Source organism: Ostrinia nubilalis, chromosome 15 (genome assembly GCF_963855985.1).
Source record: "Ostrinia nubilalis chromosome 15, ilOstNubi1.1, whole genome shotgun sequence".
NCBI lineage: Eukaryota > Metazoa > Arthropoda > Insecta > Lepidoptera > Crambidae > Ostrinia > Ostrinia nubilalis.
Window position 1 is genome coordinate 2277234 of NC_087102.1, and position 20490 is coordinate 2297723.

Consider the following 20490-nt stretch of genomic DNA (forward strand, 5'->3'; position numbering starts at 1 on the left):
TACCAAGTGAAGTTCGATCTGAATTATCCTGTTTTCGCCGAAGAGATTTAAGGTCCCTCCCAACCCGAAGATTTCTATATCTTCTTCCCTGGAGGTAAACGTCAATGTCATCTCTTCTCTAAATATAATGAGACCGCTCGGACAACGAGCCCACAGCGTGGTAGGGGTGGGGTTGCCCGCTCTTTTGTTTTTTACTACTACTACGCTGAATATTGTGTGCGGATTGGCTTGTCGTACAGGGGTACTACACGGTAAAATAAATCTCTTCGGCGAAAACAGGATAATTCAGATCGAACTTCACTTGGTAAGTTCGTTTGATCATCTAATTAAAAATTGAAATAAAAATCGTTTTATAGCAAATATCAGCTTTCTTCGAAACTTTTGTAAAATATTAAACTCTTTTTCAAGTCCCTTTTACTGCAATTTTAATTGAAAGTGTGATACTTAACTTTGCAGGCCAGTGTAGGTATATCATACCTACGCAGTGTGACTCTACCCTTACAATTGAAATCGTGGATTTGAAAACCGTTGAACAGATAAATTCGCCTCTGTATTTTTCCTATAAAAAGTAGAGTGCTTAGATAAGTAGGTATTTAATTCTGAAGTCTTGTCTGCATTTTTTCTTTTTGTTCCATTTTTATAAGCCTCTGCGATGATAAAATAGTAGAGAATTTTATTTCTCGACGTTATAAAATGGAAAACTATTTTATAGGACGTGTATTTCTTAGATCTTTGTCTTGTTGTACTGTACAGTCTACAGAAGATCAGACTAGAAATTCTTTTAAAGTTCATTTTTTTTTCAAATTCTTGTTCATCTTAGTTTAAGACATTTTGTAAATTACTTGTCTCTGTTCTTCTTCTTCTTTGACCTAGCCATTTCCCATTATTAGGAGTTCTAAATACTTGTCAAAGTGCTCTAAGTTGAATTAAAATCAGAGCATTTTATTTTACAAAATGAAGTTTTTAAAAGCTAGTTAATCTGTTTTAAGTGAAAACAATAAAAATAATTAACACTAAAATGAGGCATTGAAATCGTACTCGATCGTTTCTCAGTCAATTCTCATCGTAACGATTGTTTTAAACTCGTTAAATTTTATTGTGCTCTTAACCCTTATTTAGTACCAGTAGAGTCCAAAAACATAGTTTTAAAGTGATAAACTTTTTGACAAGTTAACATTGGATTACGTAATAAATCCTACTATGCTTTCTTACTTTTGTTTAATATAATTCAACGCGAAAGTAAAATGTAAGTACTTTATTTTTTTATTCCAACATCGACGTAGGTATTTTAACAAACTAAACATAGTTCTTAACTTAATTGAATTTATTTTAAAAGCCGTTTAATTAATTTAAAATGCTTTTACTGGGTTCAAGTTTTTTAACTATGTGTACTAATTTTCCAACTTAAGTAAATTTTTGAAACTATCTAGGCAAAAATGTATTAGTCTCATTTTAATTTACGAAGGCCGAGAAAAAATAGATTTATTAAACTACTTAACTAAGCACTGTAAGCCACTCGGGGCTCTGGCACAACTGAAATGAATAAAAATCGTTCAGCTTTCTTCTAATTTTACTCAAGAGGGCGCTAGCGACCCTTCTTGGAATTCAAAGGGTTAATCCGTTAAGACTTGTGAAGTACAGTTACTATTCTAGCTAAAGGCACAATGAGATTTTGTTTCGTTAAATATTTGACTTTTAATACAAAACTTGGGGATATTAAAATCTTTGTGACCTTAAAGAGTAATCAAAATTAATTTTCATTTCTTACAGAATAAGATTTAATTTCTTAGAAATCTTAATAAAATTCTAATGAATTAATGATATAACAGCGCTATAGAGACGAAGATGTTTTAAATTGTTTTCAGTTAATATAAATACATCTTAAAATCATAGTACTAAAGTAAAACATCGATCCGTGAGTCACACAAGCGTTATCATAATATGGGTATAAATTCACATTAGGTACGTACTTCGAGGCGTATGCGGGGCATACGACATTTTATATTGCAAAGATACAAAAGTTTTTCTTATGAGAGTTGCAGATCAAGAGCTAAGCTTGATGACGTAGCTTCCCATGGTGTTTGCACAGTTTTCAGGGCACATCATAAGTATGGAAAACTGTGTCAGATAAGAGAGCTAACCTAAACTAACTTAGCTTAGTTCTTGGTCTGCAACCTACATGAGAATGGTCTAGTTTTGATGGAAATATTGCACGCCGATTTATATTAACAGATTTGACAACGACGCGTGATAAATATCCCTTAACGTTTCCATACAGTGACAAAAGAGTCTAATAAAAAATCATGATGACTTAATCAATGTGAAAATATCTTTATTTCAGCTTTAATCTGTCTTTACTTAGGCCCTAATGTCCTCCGTTTAACTGTGTAAAAGTAAAAAACATTTCGATCGGAACTAATTCGATCGGTATCGCATTCCGACCTTCCGCTCCTTAGTTACCTATTTCAATTTGTTAAAAGGGTTAGAATGGGCGAAGGGCTGCTCTATCAGAAGGGTGCTATCTACTTTCGAGAACTTTTGTAGAGATGAAACGAGATTTCTTGCCATGGAACTATATTTTTTTAGAAGAAACCATATTAATGTACTGCAGTACAGAACTTCTTATCTGTTTTGCTGTTGGTGTACTTTTATTAATAAATAAATAAAGAATCTCTGATATTTCAGCATAGTTGACTGTAATTTTTTTTCAATCAAGCCCTTATGCATTCAAAATCAAAAATAAAAATCAAACGCGATCTGCACGCGTTGGTGTGGTTGAAGTTGAAGTGTGGTCAAACAAAATAAAATGGGATAAATAAAGTCGCATATTTTGATGCAGGTACATAAACTTGTAAAAAAAGGTACAGATGACAGAATATCTAGCGGAACACCATGTCCCTGTCTGTGTGTGTATTAAATGCTATTTTGTTTCAAGCTACACTGTAGCATATTTATTATCAACGTGTATTAGAAGTTATTTTGCTACAAAGCCTAAGATTGACATTTTAATCTGCACCAAAGTTTCAGCCTTCAGTGGCATCCACCTGAAAATGAAGTTACTCTATAAACTCCTTTATAATGTCGTCGGGCGGACAGGAAGTAAATTAATTTTCCTCGCCGGACGTTTTGGCAACCCTAGCCTTTGTCCTTTAAGGCGGGGGACACATGCTACCAAGAACAAATGACGATGCATTGATTAATAAATACGAGTAAATATTCTTGGACATTTTACACTGCGCCATCTAGTCCCAAATCCCAATATTTTTATTTTATTCTATTTTATTTATTTGGTTTACCAATAATTGTTACACCAATGCTTACAAAAAAATAGATAACAATAACTTAGAACTAAGTGCACAACAATATAAGCAAAGATTGTGCTATGTTATGAATGTTAGGTCTTTCATATAATTTCAGTGGTCTGACGAATTCAAGAATATGTCTGGTAGGGGTTAAATGGATAAAAAAAAAGTATTTTCCTTTAAAAAATATTCAAAAACTAAGTTAATCTCTTATAGAGTAATCTTTTATCTTAACTGATTTATGGTGAAAAGTTAGCTTCAATAGAAAATAAATGAGAACTACTTACTTTACGTCGAAAGTATTTCTTTGCCTCTTATAAGTCTCGAGTACTAAGGTGATTGATTCTGGATAATATGGTGATAGAAACTTAAGCGAAAACTTAGACAGCGAATGAATACTACATTGTTAATCTTAATTTCAAAATATGAGTGGCTCTTAGCTCTAACTAAATATTTAGAGTAAGATAGTTTTTTTTTAAAGAAGAAAATTCGACAACTTCCTGTTACACAAAATCCCTGGTTACCTCAATTTTCTGTGACATACAATAATTATCATAAATGTTTGGTATGATTGCCGAATCCATAAAAGCCTTAATTTAACTCACTGGCAAAAAAAATATTTTCATGTTCTTTTTTCTCTGACGTCACAATAATAATATTTTCTCTCTTTTATTTTTATTTGAGTACCCAGTGTGTTCTCAACTTTAGTTCTTTGTAATATTGCCTTCAGTCACTTCAGTGATGTAATGGGATTTCAAGATGGATGCCTGGGTAAAGCGAAGTGTGATTTTTTGCCCAAGATAAGTTCTAGACTTGTGATTTATAAAGTCTAGACACAGACTTAATGTTAGTAACTTCATAATGTTAGGACTTATAATGTAATATTATGTTTGAAAAGACACATTAAGTAGGTACATGGTTCTAAGGAATAATAGGTGTTAGTAGAAAGTTACTTAATAATTGCTTGCTTGCTTTATAAACACGTATTTTCTATATGAATGTTATTTTTTTTATTTCTTAAGCTCTACTCAATCAAGTTTGCAAACTAACAATGGGTCTTGTCAAGAAACAATTTGAAATAAAATACAGGAGACGACAAATCAAATTAATACACTGCGATCTTGTATAGTATTAATAGCATTTTTTTTCTATTATGTCACATTTAATTTTAGTACAAAACGTCTTAAAGTCATAAGGCATTCTCCAACTACTTACATTTTCAGTCTAAATGATTGAAACAGTCATAAATAGGCAATTATCTTACTAACAATCACGGGGTCCACGTAATTTCGAACAATAATAAGACCCTTAGATGTAACTTGATCTCCCTTTTGTACTCATTACTTTATAAAAGATAGGTCTTGGTTGACTGGACGTCTGGAGGACGACCTCCACAAATTCTAGTACCAAATATAAATTCATCTGTTATCATCACCCAATCGCTGCTCATACTGTACTATATTAAACATTCTACTAAAGTATACATGTGAAAGTTTGTAAGGATGGATGTTTGTTACTCTCTATCACAAAAGTTACTGAACGGTTCGTTCGTTTCAGTCAAATGACGTCCACTACTGGACAAAGGCCTCCCCCAAGGGTTTCTATTTGATGAAACCTTACAGTATTTTTTTGGCAATTAGAGGGCATTTAGGTTAACCCTTTAACGCACACCCTAACTTTTTTTTGAATTCGCTATATTTCTAAGTGGATATATATTCTATAGCGTTATTTATAACAACATGTATTAATAAAATTATCAGAAACTAGATATTTTACAAGAAAATACAAAAAAACTAGTGGTCAGTATACTGACCACTGACCGTTCTGCATCACTAAAATCACCAATATTCATGTGAAATCACTGGCCAGTAAACTGGACACTTATAAAAAAAACCGGTTATTTTTATGTAAATTACATATTAAACTAAATAAAATAATTGCGTATTTAGTTATCAATCTTTAATTAGGCTAAAAACATAATATTCAACAAAGTATCAAATAAAATGATTCTATTTCTTCTTCTGAGCCAAAAATAACATGAAAAAAAACAAAATTGAAAGTTTTGTCAACTAAAGTAAACATTATAATAGAGACAATATTATTATGTTATAAAATAAAAAAAAGTGAATGAAAACTCAATAAACCCAGGATTATTTTATACATTATCCACAAATGTACATAATTTTGTATGAAAAAATACCTAAACAGTTACAATAATGGGGTATAACTACCGAACCCGTATATTTGGGCTTATTATGTTATTGTATTATAAAAATTAATAATATACTCAGTATAAAACGATATAATTTGTGTGTAAAAATCAAAACATATAAATATGAGACCACCTCAAATTCACATGTGTAATTTCTACACAAGGCTTTTTCAACACACTAGTCTGTTTTTAATTGCAAAAATAGCATGTTTATTTTACGGTTTTCGACTATATTTTCACGTGATGATAAAGTATATACTATAACATTATTATTTTACTCATCTTCTTTACGAAGAAATGTTTTTACATTGAACTACCCTCGGAAATATGTATCGTCTGCTTGCAATGGCAGCAAATACTAGTACGGGTGTGCACAGTGGCCAGTTGACAGGCCACCTTAAAAAAGAGCGCGAATTTTTGATTGCGTGCGACGTCCTTGAGCGCTGGCTCGTTTCTAGGCCAGCGTGCTTTATTGGCTATCGTTTATGATCATAAGGTTCGACATTGTTACAAAAATCATTGAATTATCGGCCGTAAAGTGACTGTCCAGTTTATTGGCCACTTTGTATGGGCCGTCCTATAAAGGGTTAAAACTAACACAACTAATGCGTTTTCTTTCTCGTAATCTGCTACTACTACATAAATGCCCACAAAATAAGCTATTAATTATAATAAGTAATTGGTTTACGAGTTATTTTACTGCACGTAATTTAAATTATCTGTATTTGTATGTTTCCGAAATAATTAGATAAATTCAAATACCTGCCTTGCCTAGCATAAAAAAAAAAAAAAAAAAATTGTAAGGGATCGCTTGATAGCGATAAGACCGCCTAAATTGTGCTGTTTCTTTTGTGCGTATTTCTTTCCTTTCTTGTTTTGTGTGATTAAAGTGTTTATCCATTTCTATCAATTGAGAAATTACAAGAACGTAGGTCTTTCGGTGACAAACTGGAATTAACGCGGGCGAAGCCGCGGGCAATAGCTAGTCTACACACATACTATACTATTGTGAGCACAATATACAAATTATACAACTCGTTGAGATGTAGTTAACGCGACTACACGCGCAGTCCAAAGGCCGGTGCGTATGACGCAAACACTCGAAATAGGTAAATGCAGTGGTGATACCAGATACGTTTTGTTGTCACCTGTATACGGGCTTAGGTGTTTTCCAGCCGTGTCGAGTAAGTTAAAGATCTTTTAATATGTTTAATTTTGTTGTAATGTGTAATTTTATAACATTCGCGGTCTTATCTTAACCTAATTTGATAAGCTTGATACGTAGTTTCTATGCTATTTATAGCCTGACCAGGAACATAAAAACCCTCGCCATGTTGCGGAAAATTAATGGTACTAATTTCTTTTAATGGCAACAGTAACTGAAAACTTCATTGACATGTCACCTTGCATGTCAGTCTATTGCTGTCAAAGTGTAAACAAACTTTAATTTAAATGTGCGCAATTGATTTTGTGAATTAAATTGCTAAAATCTTTTTATAGTCGTGAAAGAAAAGTGGTTCACAATGTGTTAAAGTATTTGTCGAAGAGAAATACTAAGGGTTCGGACAATATTTTCATTGAATAATGTTTCCGACAAAGGTTGTCAAATTGACTGACATGTTTATCGTATAGTACAGTCAACTATGAAAATTAGCTGTGGTTTGTTTCAACTACCCATTTTAAAGCTTTTTGTCACTTTGTAAGTATTGAATTTTATGGAATTGGGAAAGAAGTACCGAGTTTGAAGCGTTCATGAGCAGACATTGTAGTTAAATATTCAAGTTCAGAATTTGATTATTGATGAATAATAATAAAATCCTACTTGCTCGATTGATGGTTTCATTTAATTTATTTAAACCAGTTTACCTATAATATAATATGTTTTTGTTAATTTATGAAAATATTAAATAGGCCTATAATCCTTAATCCTGATACATAAAGTTAGCCTATTAATTTAATACAGGTACGACTGTACCCAGTGTTACACTATCAAATGCAATTGAAGCGCCTCTATGCCAGGGTTTTTATGTTCCTGGTCAGGCTATACTCTTAATATTTTTTAACTGTGATTATTTTTACGAGTGTATGTCCTTGTAACAGATCAGACATGTCTGTTGTGTTCACAAAAATTTTCCGTTTTCAATCATCAAAAATACCTCTTATTTTTATAATAGAAATAAAAAACATTTTTGTGGATTTCTCGTTCGCTATTAATCCAAACTGCATTAAACGGAACGTTTATTTTTGTAGCCAACTGCCCCCCTAGACAAAACGCACTTTTTGATCGAATCGAAAATCGAATCCGTCAAAACTCCATACAAAAAAGGGGCTTTTCGACCACTTTTCGACTGGTTTGCGATTATAATCTGCACTTTGTCTAGACCCACTGGTTCCGACGGATGTCACGCTCGCTCGCCCGCGCGCACTGAAATATGCTATACGGACTCCTTGCTCTCACTGGCCGCTCGCGCGCACTCCGCTTTTAAAAATAAAACTGACAGGTCACTGACATCTGGCCTCCTATCCAAACTGTAATTTTATCAACCAACAATGGACATAAATGAGGATATGATCAAAGAAGAGGTCAGTAGCTTCGTACACAGCCTCCAAAAACTACTGCCAAAGAAGAAAGAGATTATTGTCATTGAGAAACAAAAACCCAAACTGATCAGACTGAGTGACGTTCACGCAGAAGCCAAGAGTGTTTTCCCAGCATGCTTCACCGGTGCCAAGCTCGTCGTGCTCAGAGAAGTGATGGACAAAGTGAAATTGGTCCAGCAATACAACTTCGGCAAAGCTAAGGACTCGTACAAGTGCTTCACCCATGTGATTCATAAGGAATTGGAGCCAAAGAGCTCCAATGAAGGCTTACTGGTGGATTCTGCTGGTTCAGCAACCGCAACGTACAGCGAGATCCTCGATGGAACGTACCAAATGCGGCTGACGTCCAAAATCAAGGACTTGGTCTCGTCTGAAACTGAGATGGTAATCGAGAAGGAACAGGAGAAATCAGTGGGGTCTCTGTCGTGCTGCGTGAAAGATGTTGACCCGAACACGTTGAAACTAGTGACCCAGTGGACTTACAAAATCATTCCCGAATTCAGCCTGGGGACGGAGGTCAGTTGTAGGCCTCTATCGAGTCCCACTTCGCCCGATCTGTCTATCAGCGCGAGGTACGAGAAGCCATCATTCACGTTATCTTCAACGATCAGCAGGTCCGGTTTCCAGGCTTGCCTATTCAAGCAGTTCTCGCCGGACCTGCGAATAGCGACGATAGTGAACGAACGAACTCAAGGTCACACCGCTATTGGTGTGGCCCTTCACAAGAAGTACCAGAACGGTTCAGAGTTGAAAATTTTTGTTGATTCACAACACTGCGGCGGGTTTACTTTCCAAAAGGACGTGTTGTTCCACGAGCCGCACAACGAGGTGAGGGTCTTGAGACTGATCGGGAGCACTTTGATAGACAGACAAAGGCGAGTAAGATTCGGATTCGGATTCAACCTTGACTTCTGACGCGTCCAGGACCTTCATTCTTCTTATCCCCAAATAAATTAACCGTAACTCAACTGAGGCGTTGAGTATTTTTTGTAGAATTATTTGTTTGTATATAAGTATACATAGGTTTTAGTTATTGTTTTATCTTGTTAACTGGTGTGTCTTCCGTTTCGAAGTGTGATTAAAATTTATCGATACTAAGACTGCTTTTATTTTTCCCCTAATTGGACGATGTATCAGTGAGTTGGACGGAGTGAGATAAGTTTAGGGAAGTTTCTAGCTTGTTATATCTTGTGAAGAAAAATAAACACGACAAATTGCCTTTGTTGCGAAAGTTTTTGTTAAAGTGGTACTTTATAGTCGGGCTTAATAATCTAAGTTACAAAGTGGGGCGTTACCAATTTTCTTTTGTACCAAAAATAGCTCCGATTCTGCGAAAACCCTGACAGTAAATTGTTATGAAGGTATTTTCGTAGATTATATTTGGAGAAAAATAAGTCTTATTTTTATGCTTGTAAGCACCACAACCTAGTTTCATATTTAGTAGAGATTTCTTTGAATAGTTTTTCTGTATTCTTTAGAAAAAATATTGAGGTAAATCAAATCATACAAAAACTTGTCTCTAAATATAACGCATAATTTTATTATAACAGTTAACAGCACGTTGACCTACCACAAAGTCAAGATTCCCTAGACTTTCAACTTTGACTTTGGGTTACCTAGAGTTCAAATTTAATTCCCTAGAGCACCTAGAGTGCGATAGGTAGGATCAAGTTTGGGCTTGGTTTAAGTTAAGTATGTAATAATTATTTACATATTAAATTACTTTGATACTTATAAGTTGGTCAGAAAGAAGGAAAAGATTTCAAATAGATATAAAGGTAGGTATAGTTATACAATAATGGAAACGTCGTCATCGAGCACGCTTGTTCGAAGCATGTTAAGTATCTTATGTTATTTGCAAGTTTGTTCAAGTTCACTTTATTTTCTTTCATCTACACCCTTGCTAAACTAGATTAGTCCAAAATAAAAACCCCCAAATTTTTATTCTTTAGAAAAAGACACTAATTGAAAAATTACATCAATTTTACAGCATGTAATAACTTGGATTTAATTCACTAAAGATCTGAACATCTGAACAAACTTAAAATTTCATATCCTATTTTTTAGAGATGGGCCGACTAGTCGCCGACTAGTCGGGAAAGCCGACTATTCGGCATCATTTGTAGTCGGCCGACTAGTGACGACTATTCGGCAAAATATGCCGATTATAATCGACGCATTACAAAATTAAATATGTGAATGAAATAAAACTCATAATCACCAAGATGATTATGAGGTAGACTAAGGGCGTTGTCTAAACCACTTTTGACTGAAAAAAATCAGTAAAAAGTGGTTTCACCAGATTTAAAATTACCAGGAAATCATCAAAAATGTGTAAAGTTTATGTAATTTTTCCATATAATCTTTTTTATCTTGTTTTTTTATCATCTTTTTTTTTGGGGAAAAAATGCATGGTATTGCATACCTATCCTGCGGGGAAGTGGTAGATTATGTGGAGCTCATCTCATCGGAAGGATGAGGAATACCCACATAAATAGCCCCTGAGCTCCGTCGATCGCCTTAGTGTGAAGAACTATGGGAATCCGGTCAAAGCCATCAACTATCACAGTCCGTCCCGGCAATTGCCCACCTGTATGGCGGGCCCTGCCTATCCGACGGTGGTGGTAGTCCATGCTATACAGGCCACCCCCACGCCCCCAGCTCGCTGACCCTCACCGTGGAGGGTGGAGAGGAATCAGTGGGCCTAGGATGCGTGCCGCAATAAGCGCAATTTTGTCCATACATTTTGACGTCGATAAGTAAGAATAATATCCTAACCCAGCAGGAGGCGATCATATTGTCACCTACTCTGACCCCTCCGCCGTCGAAAATTATAACATCTACCTAAGGTACTGTTAGGTGATTGTAATGTTGCTTTTTATTTTTTCTCATATTAAAGAAATCTCATTTATCAAGAAGTTATATTTATCTCTATAGGAATCTAGATATTCTTATTTTTTTGAGAAATCTAGATATTATTCTTCGGACAAGTAGGTATTAGAATGATCGGCATTGCCGATTAGTCGGCCGACTAGTCGGCAATTTGAAAACCGATTAGTCGGCTAGTCGGTTAGTCGGCAAAGACCATAGTCGGCCCATCACTACTATTTTTCATAATAGCAAGATCTCCAAAGCGCACTCACGAGATTATGTACTTATCTTTATGAGAGGAAGGAGAAAAATGCGATGTAATAGAACCAAAATTTGAAGCGAAGCTCTGGGAAACTCATAAAACCTGGATTTGAAGACGCGGAAAACTTTATAAGATAGTCGGTTATGTTATCCAATCTATATGTTACGGCTAAACATAGGTGTGAACATAAACTTAAGATTAGCCGGCTAAACTTAAGTTTATCTTTGACGAGGTGTTAATGTTAGTTTCTTCTATCTTTAGCCGGCTAAACTTAAGTGTAACCGCAGGCCCTTGGCTAAAAATGTAAAAGGAAATGGAAAAGGAAACAATGTTATAATGTTTACTATTTTGACACGAAAACTTTATTAAAAAATATTCACTTTCTTTACACATACTTTTATGTATTAATTTTATGTATTATTGGTATTCAAAATTACAATTATTACAATAACAAAATATTAATTACTTAAAACAATATCTACCTAATCATAAAAAAATAAAAATAAGGAACCATTTGGTAATTACAGAATCTTCTGTAGGTATTTAAAATTACAAAATAAAACAAAATAAAACTGCGCGCGCGTTGTCTCCCCACCGCCCCCTCAAGCCCTCCGCCGGCCTGGCGCGCCCATCGAATACATTTTTAGCCGTTTCGTTTTGGCTAATGTGCACATTAGCCGGCTAAAGATGGAATATCACGACGCAAACTAACATGTTATCGAACTTTATCTGCTTCTCGAAGATAAACTTAAGTTTAGCCGGCTAATCTTAAGTTTATGTTCACAACTATCTTTAGCCGTAACATATATAAAAGAAAGTCGTGTTAGTTACTCCACTTATAACTCAAGAACGGCTGAACCGATTTAGCTGAAAATTGTCAGGGAGGTACTTTAGAGCCAGGAGAAGGACATAGGATACTTTTTATCCCGTTCGAAATAAAAAAAAAGTCTGCTTATTTATTGCCATTAAGGCGGAACAAAGTTCGCCGGGTCAGCTAGTTTTATATAAATACAGGGCAGCCCATTTACAGTATCATTTATGCAGTACATAGTACAATACCTTACTACTAACAGCACGGATTATACGAGTATTAGGCCCAAAACAGATAGTGAAACGCAACTGCAACGAAACTGCAACTGCTAGTTACTTTTGAGTTGCATCTAAGTTTCTGCCATAGCGTCCGTTGAGAGACCACACATGACGCGACCAGTTTGAAACTTTCAGTGTCAGTTTCATTCATAAGAATCATCATAAAGTTGCAGTTTCGTTGCAGTTGCGTTTCATCGTCTGTTCTGGGCCTTAAGGTACAGTTTCACAATGACATTTCTTGCTTATTAACAGGGAGGGAAATATAATGAATTTTAATGTAAATTTTATGAATTTTATCCTCAAAAAATACTTCGAACTCCTAAATGACAAATCAGTACAAATGAAAATGTTTTCGTAAAAGCCTCACGTTTACTTCAAACAGACAAAACCACAGCAAAAGCTAGTATGAAAGCAAACCATAAAGCTGCTTCAGAGAAAATATTTATGTAGCTAATTCTAAGAATCTGAAAACCAATTTTGTTTATAATGTTCCAATAAATTCACATAATAGCTTATATTGTGACATTGAGTTGTTCATTTCAGGTTTGAAGCGAGATATTTTTATAAAATATGATAATATTTATTATGAAGCCCCTTGCTTGGATATTACAAGTGATATTACAAATGTTGTTTTCAGGATAAAAATAGCCTTTGTTTTCTTCTATCTCAGGCGGTATGAAAAATATGGCACCATCGGTCCAGCAAGGACCAACCAGGTAGAGTGATGACTGGCGAAAAGTCGGCAGAATATGGATGCGAAAACTTCCATAGACTGATGATGATGTTGATGAGGGTGTCAAGTGACAGGTTGACAATATTGTCGATTCAAGTTATTGTATCGCAACGTGATTATAGGATTAGTCACATGGGTTCTGCGGTCTGCGGTCAGTTCAATATCACGCGGGCTGCGTTCACTTTGTCCTGACTGCAGACCGCTAGTGTGGCAAATCCTTCAAACCATGTTATACGTGACTTTTGAGTTGTAATTCCGCAATCGGCGGTTTTTTTGTATGTATTCGTTGTTACTTCGCTTCGTGAATCGATTTCGAATTTAAAACTGTCACGAGTATTGCTTGAGACCCCCTGGGAATCGAACTTTGGTCACGCACGACTCTACCTATTAAACCACTAGGCATTAGGCAAGTATACCTTACAGTTGCAGTATTAAGTATACCACTTTGAATTGGTTTTTTCGCAGAAATGTTTGCTCGGGAACTGTATGATTTCGTGGAATAAATCTGTACAAATAGATAAAAATGTTTTGCTCAATGCGTTGCTAAGCGCTATAATCGAGGAAGGTTTTTTTCCGAATTTCAGTCTGAAAGAGGTTCATAAGAATAAAAAAATACAGTCGAATTATTGAGAACATCTCGTTCTTTCTTGAAATCGTTATAAATAAATAGAAGAAATAATTCTACTTAAAACAAGAAAGCATAATGTTCGTATAAAAACGTATGTAGGAAGGTACCGACTTTAATTCTATCCTCTAAACCACAAAGAAGTCAACAGCTTGCCGATTTTTCATTCGATATCAGTCCGAAAAATGTTGCCAGCTCTCATTTTCCTTTTGTTTCGCCATTTTTTCGTCGGCTTTCGTTTACGCTCGTAATTTCCACGTTTTCCGGGGCGAAATTTTGTCTGATGTTTTTTGGCGGACGGCCCACTGTGCGGTGCGGCCGAGTTGCCATACGTCTTCTTTATTTGACTCGAAAATACTCCGCATCATCATTCCGTAGAAAGGAAAATAAACAGAAAATGTTGCCACAGAATGCGATAATACACTATTTATTGCGTTACTTATTTCTGTTATTATTTATCTTACAACGTGATAACAAGCAAGGAGAAAATGTCAAAGACTTAGCAAGAATTAGCAAGTCATTTTTACCAATAACATTCAGTAGGAATGTGTTTAGATGTAGGTAAAGCTGAATATAGATAGAAGACAGTACTTCAAAGTAAACACAGATACCCTGAGAGGGCACCGTATGTTGTTGTAAATAAGTGCCATTTTGCTACAAAAATATTCAGCTTGATCCAGCCAGAGTCGACTTATTATGTAGAGTTTGTTTATTTGAAACTTTATTGCACAATACAATAAAGTTTTTGGCTAAAAAAGGGGAGCTTTTGAAACCTTTGTAACTTGGAAGATGAACATTATATCTAGATTTCTAGAAGTAAAGGTATGGTGGCAGCACTGTCGCCGTATGCACTTTGAACGTAATCCGCACTAAGCAGACACAGTGGGCGCTGGTATTAAATGCGGGCTCAATATAAGGCTCTTATGAAGCTTAGCGCTGCACTGGTATGAAATGAAGTATCATACTCGAGAGGAGATTTCTAGACGTGCAGCTAAATCCCTTGCTATGGCAGAGGAAAAAGGTGTACTGTGCTATACAGAGTCGATTAATGATAACAGCATAATTGTGTTTCGGCAGTGGGAGGCAATATTATCTGTGGTCGAGGATTCCGATTGAAGCTCGCTTCCATCTTCATCGGGTGAGATACAGGCCAAGAGTTTGTCCGTTGTGGATAAAAATACTTTAAAGTTTTCTTTTGAGATAATTTCTATAGACCCAAACACATCAGGTTGTGCGTACCACAGTGCAATAAAGGTACAGTTACACATGCTCATTACTAGCATGACAGCATGCCACTATTCAATTGCTACTTAGTAGCTTGTGTATGGAACATTGCTTTAATAATAACCATGCTCATTTAGAGTTATTCAAGCACCATTGTTTTAATCATGCTAGAAATCATGACATTTTGTAAGCATGTGTAAAACTGTAACTTAGTACATTTTTGACTTTAAAAAATAAGAGCGACATTCTACAGGCCAATTGACACGCTCAATACCCCATAGAGTGTACGAGTAAAATATTCAATTTATCATTTTAAACCACGATTATTTCATCGAATTCCAACCGAAATTAATCGTGCTCTATCCAACAAACCCAAAATTTCCATTACACAAAATGAGGCAGCGAGAAAAATACAGAATACAAAATATCCATTAAACGAGAATACTCGTACTCCACATAATCGTGTTCACAAGCTTTTAGCCGGCGAAATTATTCAAAATGAATCGTGTATTCGTTTGCAATTTTGTTTCTCGTGTCTACACAATTTCTGAATTACGCTTTTACATAATAAATGAATACACAGTACTTTGGAAATTTTTTTCAAATTAACTAAGGGTCTCCAAAACAGGATGTGATAATCTAGCTAGATAATTATAGTGCTCAAGCACGATAGTATTAGGTATAAAAAAATTAATAACTGTTAGGCTGAGTTGCACCATCTAACTTTAACGGTGACTATGACGATATAGTTCCAAAATACTGAACTGTCGTAGCCATGACATTGACAGTGGGGCGCCACCGTCAATACCGGATCGCTGGTTCCGATTTTTGCCATGTTGGAAACCATATAGTTGAACGATGGTAGCGCCCCCCTGTCATTGAGTTTGGTGGGATAGTTCAGCGTGGGTCATCTATAACTGGTGCTTTTTGTATGCATATTGACAGATTTTTGACGTTTGTCAAAGTTAAAGTAAGATGGTGAAACCCAGCCTTAATTAACCCTTTTCTTGGCATTGTGCATTTATAGATACGTTGACCAAAACAAAAATATGGGGGAGAAACCAAAAACTATTTTCAAATGTTTTTTTAATATAACGTTAGCCCAAATACTACAGATTGTGTTGCACAGTATAGAATCGCTACAAGCTGCACAGATTTAACAGTAATATGCAAAATGTCAGACCGTTGACAGGCGCCTACGCACCGGCTGATAATTTTTATTATTTTCGGTGTTTTTTTAAAAGAATATTGGTGATTATTTGTAGTAATATGGATAGTAAATAAATGTTTCTTGATGATAGTGCTGTTTTTTCATCCCAAAACTTGTATAATTATTCTTGTACGATGCGGATTGTCCGAATGTATCTCTAAATGCACATTGTCAGATACGTAATAATTTACTTTCAATTTTGAATGTATCTCTAAAGACACATTGCCAGGTTCTCATTGACTCTATTCTAGGATTTTTTCATAGATTTTATCGCATAAAAAAAGGATATGTTATTAGTTAGTAATATTTAAAGCTGTAAATTATAATATACTGATGTGAGTTTTAATTCATTTACTAAAGAATGGTTGTTTTTTGAACAACTTAGTGCTGCAGCAACAAAATCAGACGCGCAAAATGCTGGTTATGGTTCCAAAATCTCGAACCAGGACAAAAGTCAGTAGCGATGACACTTCAGCTGATGAATTAGAAGCCGCACTTAGCCTCCTGATTCTCTTGGGTGGTTATTTTCCTACTCCAACCAACCCAAATCACCCCAAAAAGCGAGCAGCCTGTCCAGGCTGCTGCATGCATTTGGTTATAAAGCTGGTGATTGAAGAATTTTAGCCAGTTTGACTACTTCATAGTTTCCCTGAGAGTTCCAGAGATCCATTTCCGCTATCTTGTGTTTCCACTATAAGTTGGATATCTAATTATCTTCAATCAAAGAAGTGAACACAGTTCAGTACCAGTTGGCATCAATACCCCTGGTATTTCTTTGATGGTCTTGCAAGATTCCTATGTGTTCTATCTGCATTTGCTTCTCCTGGATGGTAAGAGGGGTCTGAGGTTCAGGAGGTACTCCAACGACGCTGATGGAGTTGTTCTCATACATCCAAATGCAACTATACTTTCAAGGTGTTACATACTTTGAAGTGTTTTTTTTTTACTTTGTTTTCAGTTTTTTGTAAAAGATATTTATTTTTTGTTTTTCAAATAAGGAATATCTTAAGGTTTTGTAGTAATTTTTATTTAAATAACTAATTTATACTAACCAATAAACCATATTTTAATTTACTACAAAGCTGGCAATGTGCACTTAAAGATACATACTATATTTCCAAAACTACATACCTAAGATTTTTTTTCGTATTTTTTACATAATTTTTACTCATCATAAATCCAATATTTATAGTTTAAATCACAAATATTAACCAAAGCCGTCGTTGCCAAGTATAGGGTTAAATTGATAAAGCTGTAGCTTTAATGTAGAGTAAAATGTGAACCTACTTTATGTAACTTTGTTGTGTAATTTACCTTTATTACGAGAGCTGGGACGCACAGTGGGCAAGCCGCCAGATTATCGGCGTAATAAACGATGTCTGACAGAGTTAATCTTGCGTTTTATTTCTCTATAACATCTGTTCATATGAATTTCTACGGCCTGCTGTCCTATGAGCAGATTTTTTTTATAGGGCCTCATGAGCATATTATAGGAAATTAAGCAATCATTAACAAGTATGGAGATATTTTAATTAACTTTTAACTGTCCATAGAAAGTTGAGCAATGCTTACATGACAAACAATGTTTTAAGTTTCATAAGTACTCGTAGCTACCGCTTGGGCGCACTTAGGTACTGCTTAATTTCAAATAATATTACTACGCCTGCCACTGGTCGCACGTTCTCTTGAATCTCAGAGACTGGTTTACCTGAAACAAAAAAATAAAAGTGTTTTATAAGAATAATAGGTAGGAATAATTTACCCTGCTCTCAGTTATTTTTTAATATCGCCAAAAATAATTTTGTAGAAATTTTAATATCAAACAAAAAGCTTTTCAAGCACGTTATTATGAGCAACAAAAACTGTTAAATTAAAAACACTCGAAGCGTAATTTCAGTAACAAGTTTAAAAGCGCAAACGAGCTAAAATATTGAAATTTAAAGGAACATTAGCCTAACGACCGTAGTTAAAATGTAGGCATCAGAGATGTGCCGGTTTTTGCATCCATTACACTGGACAATAGACGTCCAACTAGACGGTTTGAGTGCTGGGAATTTTGTCCCGATGTCCCGGTTTTACGGGAAATTTTTGTGGAGGAACGGAGACTTGGACGGGACTATCATGTTTCTAGAGCAGTAATATTATTATTATCATGAAAACACGTGTAAATTAAATTATTTAGTGCGATGGCCAAGTCAATATATTTATGTAAAACGTTAAAGATTTCCTGGCCTGGACTTGGTATTACATGGATCTCACAACTTTTTACCGTAGAACAACTGAGTTGCGAGACTTGGTTTTTTTGACAAGTATTGTTTTTGATGGGATTATAATATACTACAGAATAAGGTTTTCGAACATGCACTAATTGTACTTTTTTATTTACAATATAACTTAGAATTAAACCAAAAAATAAAATTAATCGTTCAGGTTTCGAAGTTGAGCGCTAGATTATTACTAAAATCCTTGTTTGGAAAATAAGGCGCTACCAACCGGACCATGTGGAAATCATTGGGGGAGGCCTATGTTCAGCAGTGGACGTCCTGAGGCTGAAATGATGATGATGATTGGAAAATAAATTATTTAGGACACTTTTCTCAGTGTGGGACACGCTAACGGTAGGCCCATTTTCAGCACAGCACTATATCCACTAACAATATCTTTATAGAGGTACTTTAGTGGGTAACGAAACGTCATTTGTTTTATTGCAAACAATTGCAAGATAATGCCGTTGTTCTGTGTTTAGGGATTAATATCCTCTTTTGAATTGCGGCTATATCCAAAATGGCCGCTTAGAGGCGCGTCTACACTGTTAAATTGTAATAGATAAGTGAGAAATATCATAACATGAAATGGAACTTTAGATCTCCGAAACATATTTTAAATTTTGAGCATGTTTCTGAGCTTCTTCAGCGAGTTAAGCGTGAAAATGTTGTAACTGTCTGTTAGAGTCATTTTTCCATTTCTAACGTTATGCAGTATGTACTTAGATTATTCATTGAATAAAGTTTTACACTAAAGTTAAATTAATTAAATTAAAATTTAACCAGTTCCACCTATAATAATTACACAGATAATAAACTAACACACTTTTCTTGTCGCAGTGGCATGTATAAGGCTGGGTTGTACCATTACTGAAACTTTAACAAACGTCAAAAATCTGTCAAACTCCATACAAAAATCACCGGTTAAAATTCCTGTTATGTGTTACCATAGGGATCACTTAAAAATTAGGGATTGATGGTGAAAAAGGGTTCACATTAAATTTTTATTATTTTATTTTATTTTCCATACTTAAATATACCTAGTGTGGCTTGTGTGTACGCGTCCTTATGGTAATATTTGGTATTAATGCTTTAACGACTAATGAAAGTGCATAAATAGCGAGCGATGATTTGGTTTAATTAATTTTAGTTTGGGAATTACGTAATTATAAACATTTAAAAATATTCGTGACAACTATGTTATAATGATAAACAGTTACAAAGATACCAAAGGATGTCAGGCTCTTTTATTAGAGCTAATATTTATTTTTCTACATCAAAGGGAATTGAGATTTTTAGAATTATTTAAATATCCGTCGTCTAGTACCCATAGTACAAGCTTTGCTTAGTTTGGGACTAGAGGCGCAGTGTAAAAACGTCCAAGGATATTTATTTATTTTTATGTATAAATACATATCGGTAACACAAACACTATTATTTAAATTGATCTCATACTATTTTCCTGTCAAGTTCATGAAAAATAGCAGCCATCTGGGGTCTGGAGCGATTTAACAAACCATTCAGAACTTTATAAGCCGTGGCTTACCAAGGCTTACAGATTCAATTAGTTTTCCCAAATCGTCTTTACTACAATCGTATTTCGGTCCTTATAGTGTTGTATGTCCATGGTTCTCACTGTCGACAGTCTAATCGTGATACTGTGAGTGTTGTGTCGTGGTAACATCACTAGTGGTAGTGTAACAAAATTAAATGACAATATGAGGGTAGTTGAAAATTTTCAAGCCCGCCCGAACGGACGACGCCGCGAGCCGCCAGTCTGCTTGTGACCACCGTCAAGCCGTGAGTACATAATGTAACTCATTAATAAACGTCGCATTAAGACCCGTGTCTTACTATTTTAGTCTAATCGTTGTTGTGGCAAAACAAAACGCACTTACAATCTCGATTACACGCTCGATAGAGCATCACCGCGATAGATATAAACTGTAGGTAAAAAAGCTTATTATAACTGTAGCCATAGATAGTATGAAACTCTAGAAACAAGCAATTTTGTAAATGGAGTATGATAAAAAATCGAGACAAACAGATATTAAACTGTAAATTTTTACTCAAGTTTGAAGTGAAAACAGAGGTAGA

General features: G+C 35.1%; 2 protein-coding genes across 2 annotated transcripts in view; one reads left to right on the forward strand and one right to left on the reverse strand.

Moving 5' to 3' along the window:
* Positions 1-20490, reverse strand: part of LOC135078595 (uncharacterized) — a 183728-nt gene that overhangs the window by 74966 nt on the left and 88272 nt on the right. The window lies entirely within an intron of this gene.
* LOC135078596 (mitochondrial import receptor subunit TOM40 homolog) lies at positions 8065-9030 on the forward strand. The gene has a single exon (XM_063973126.1). The coding sequence runs from the start codon at positions 8065-8067 to the stop codon at positions 9028-9030; it is 966 nt and encodes a 321-aa protein (XP_063829196.1).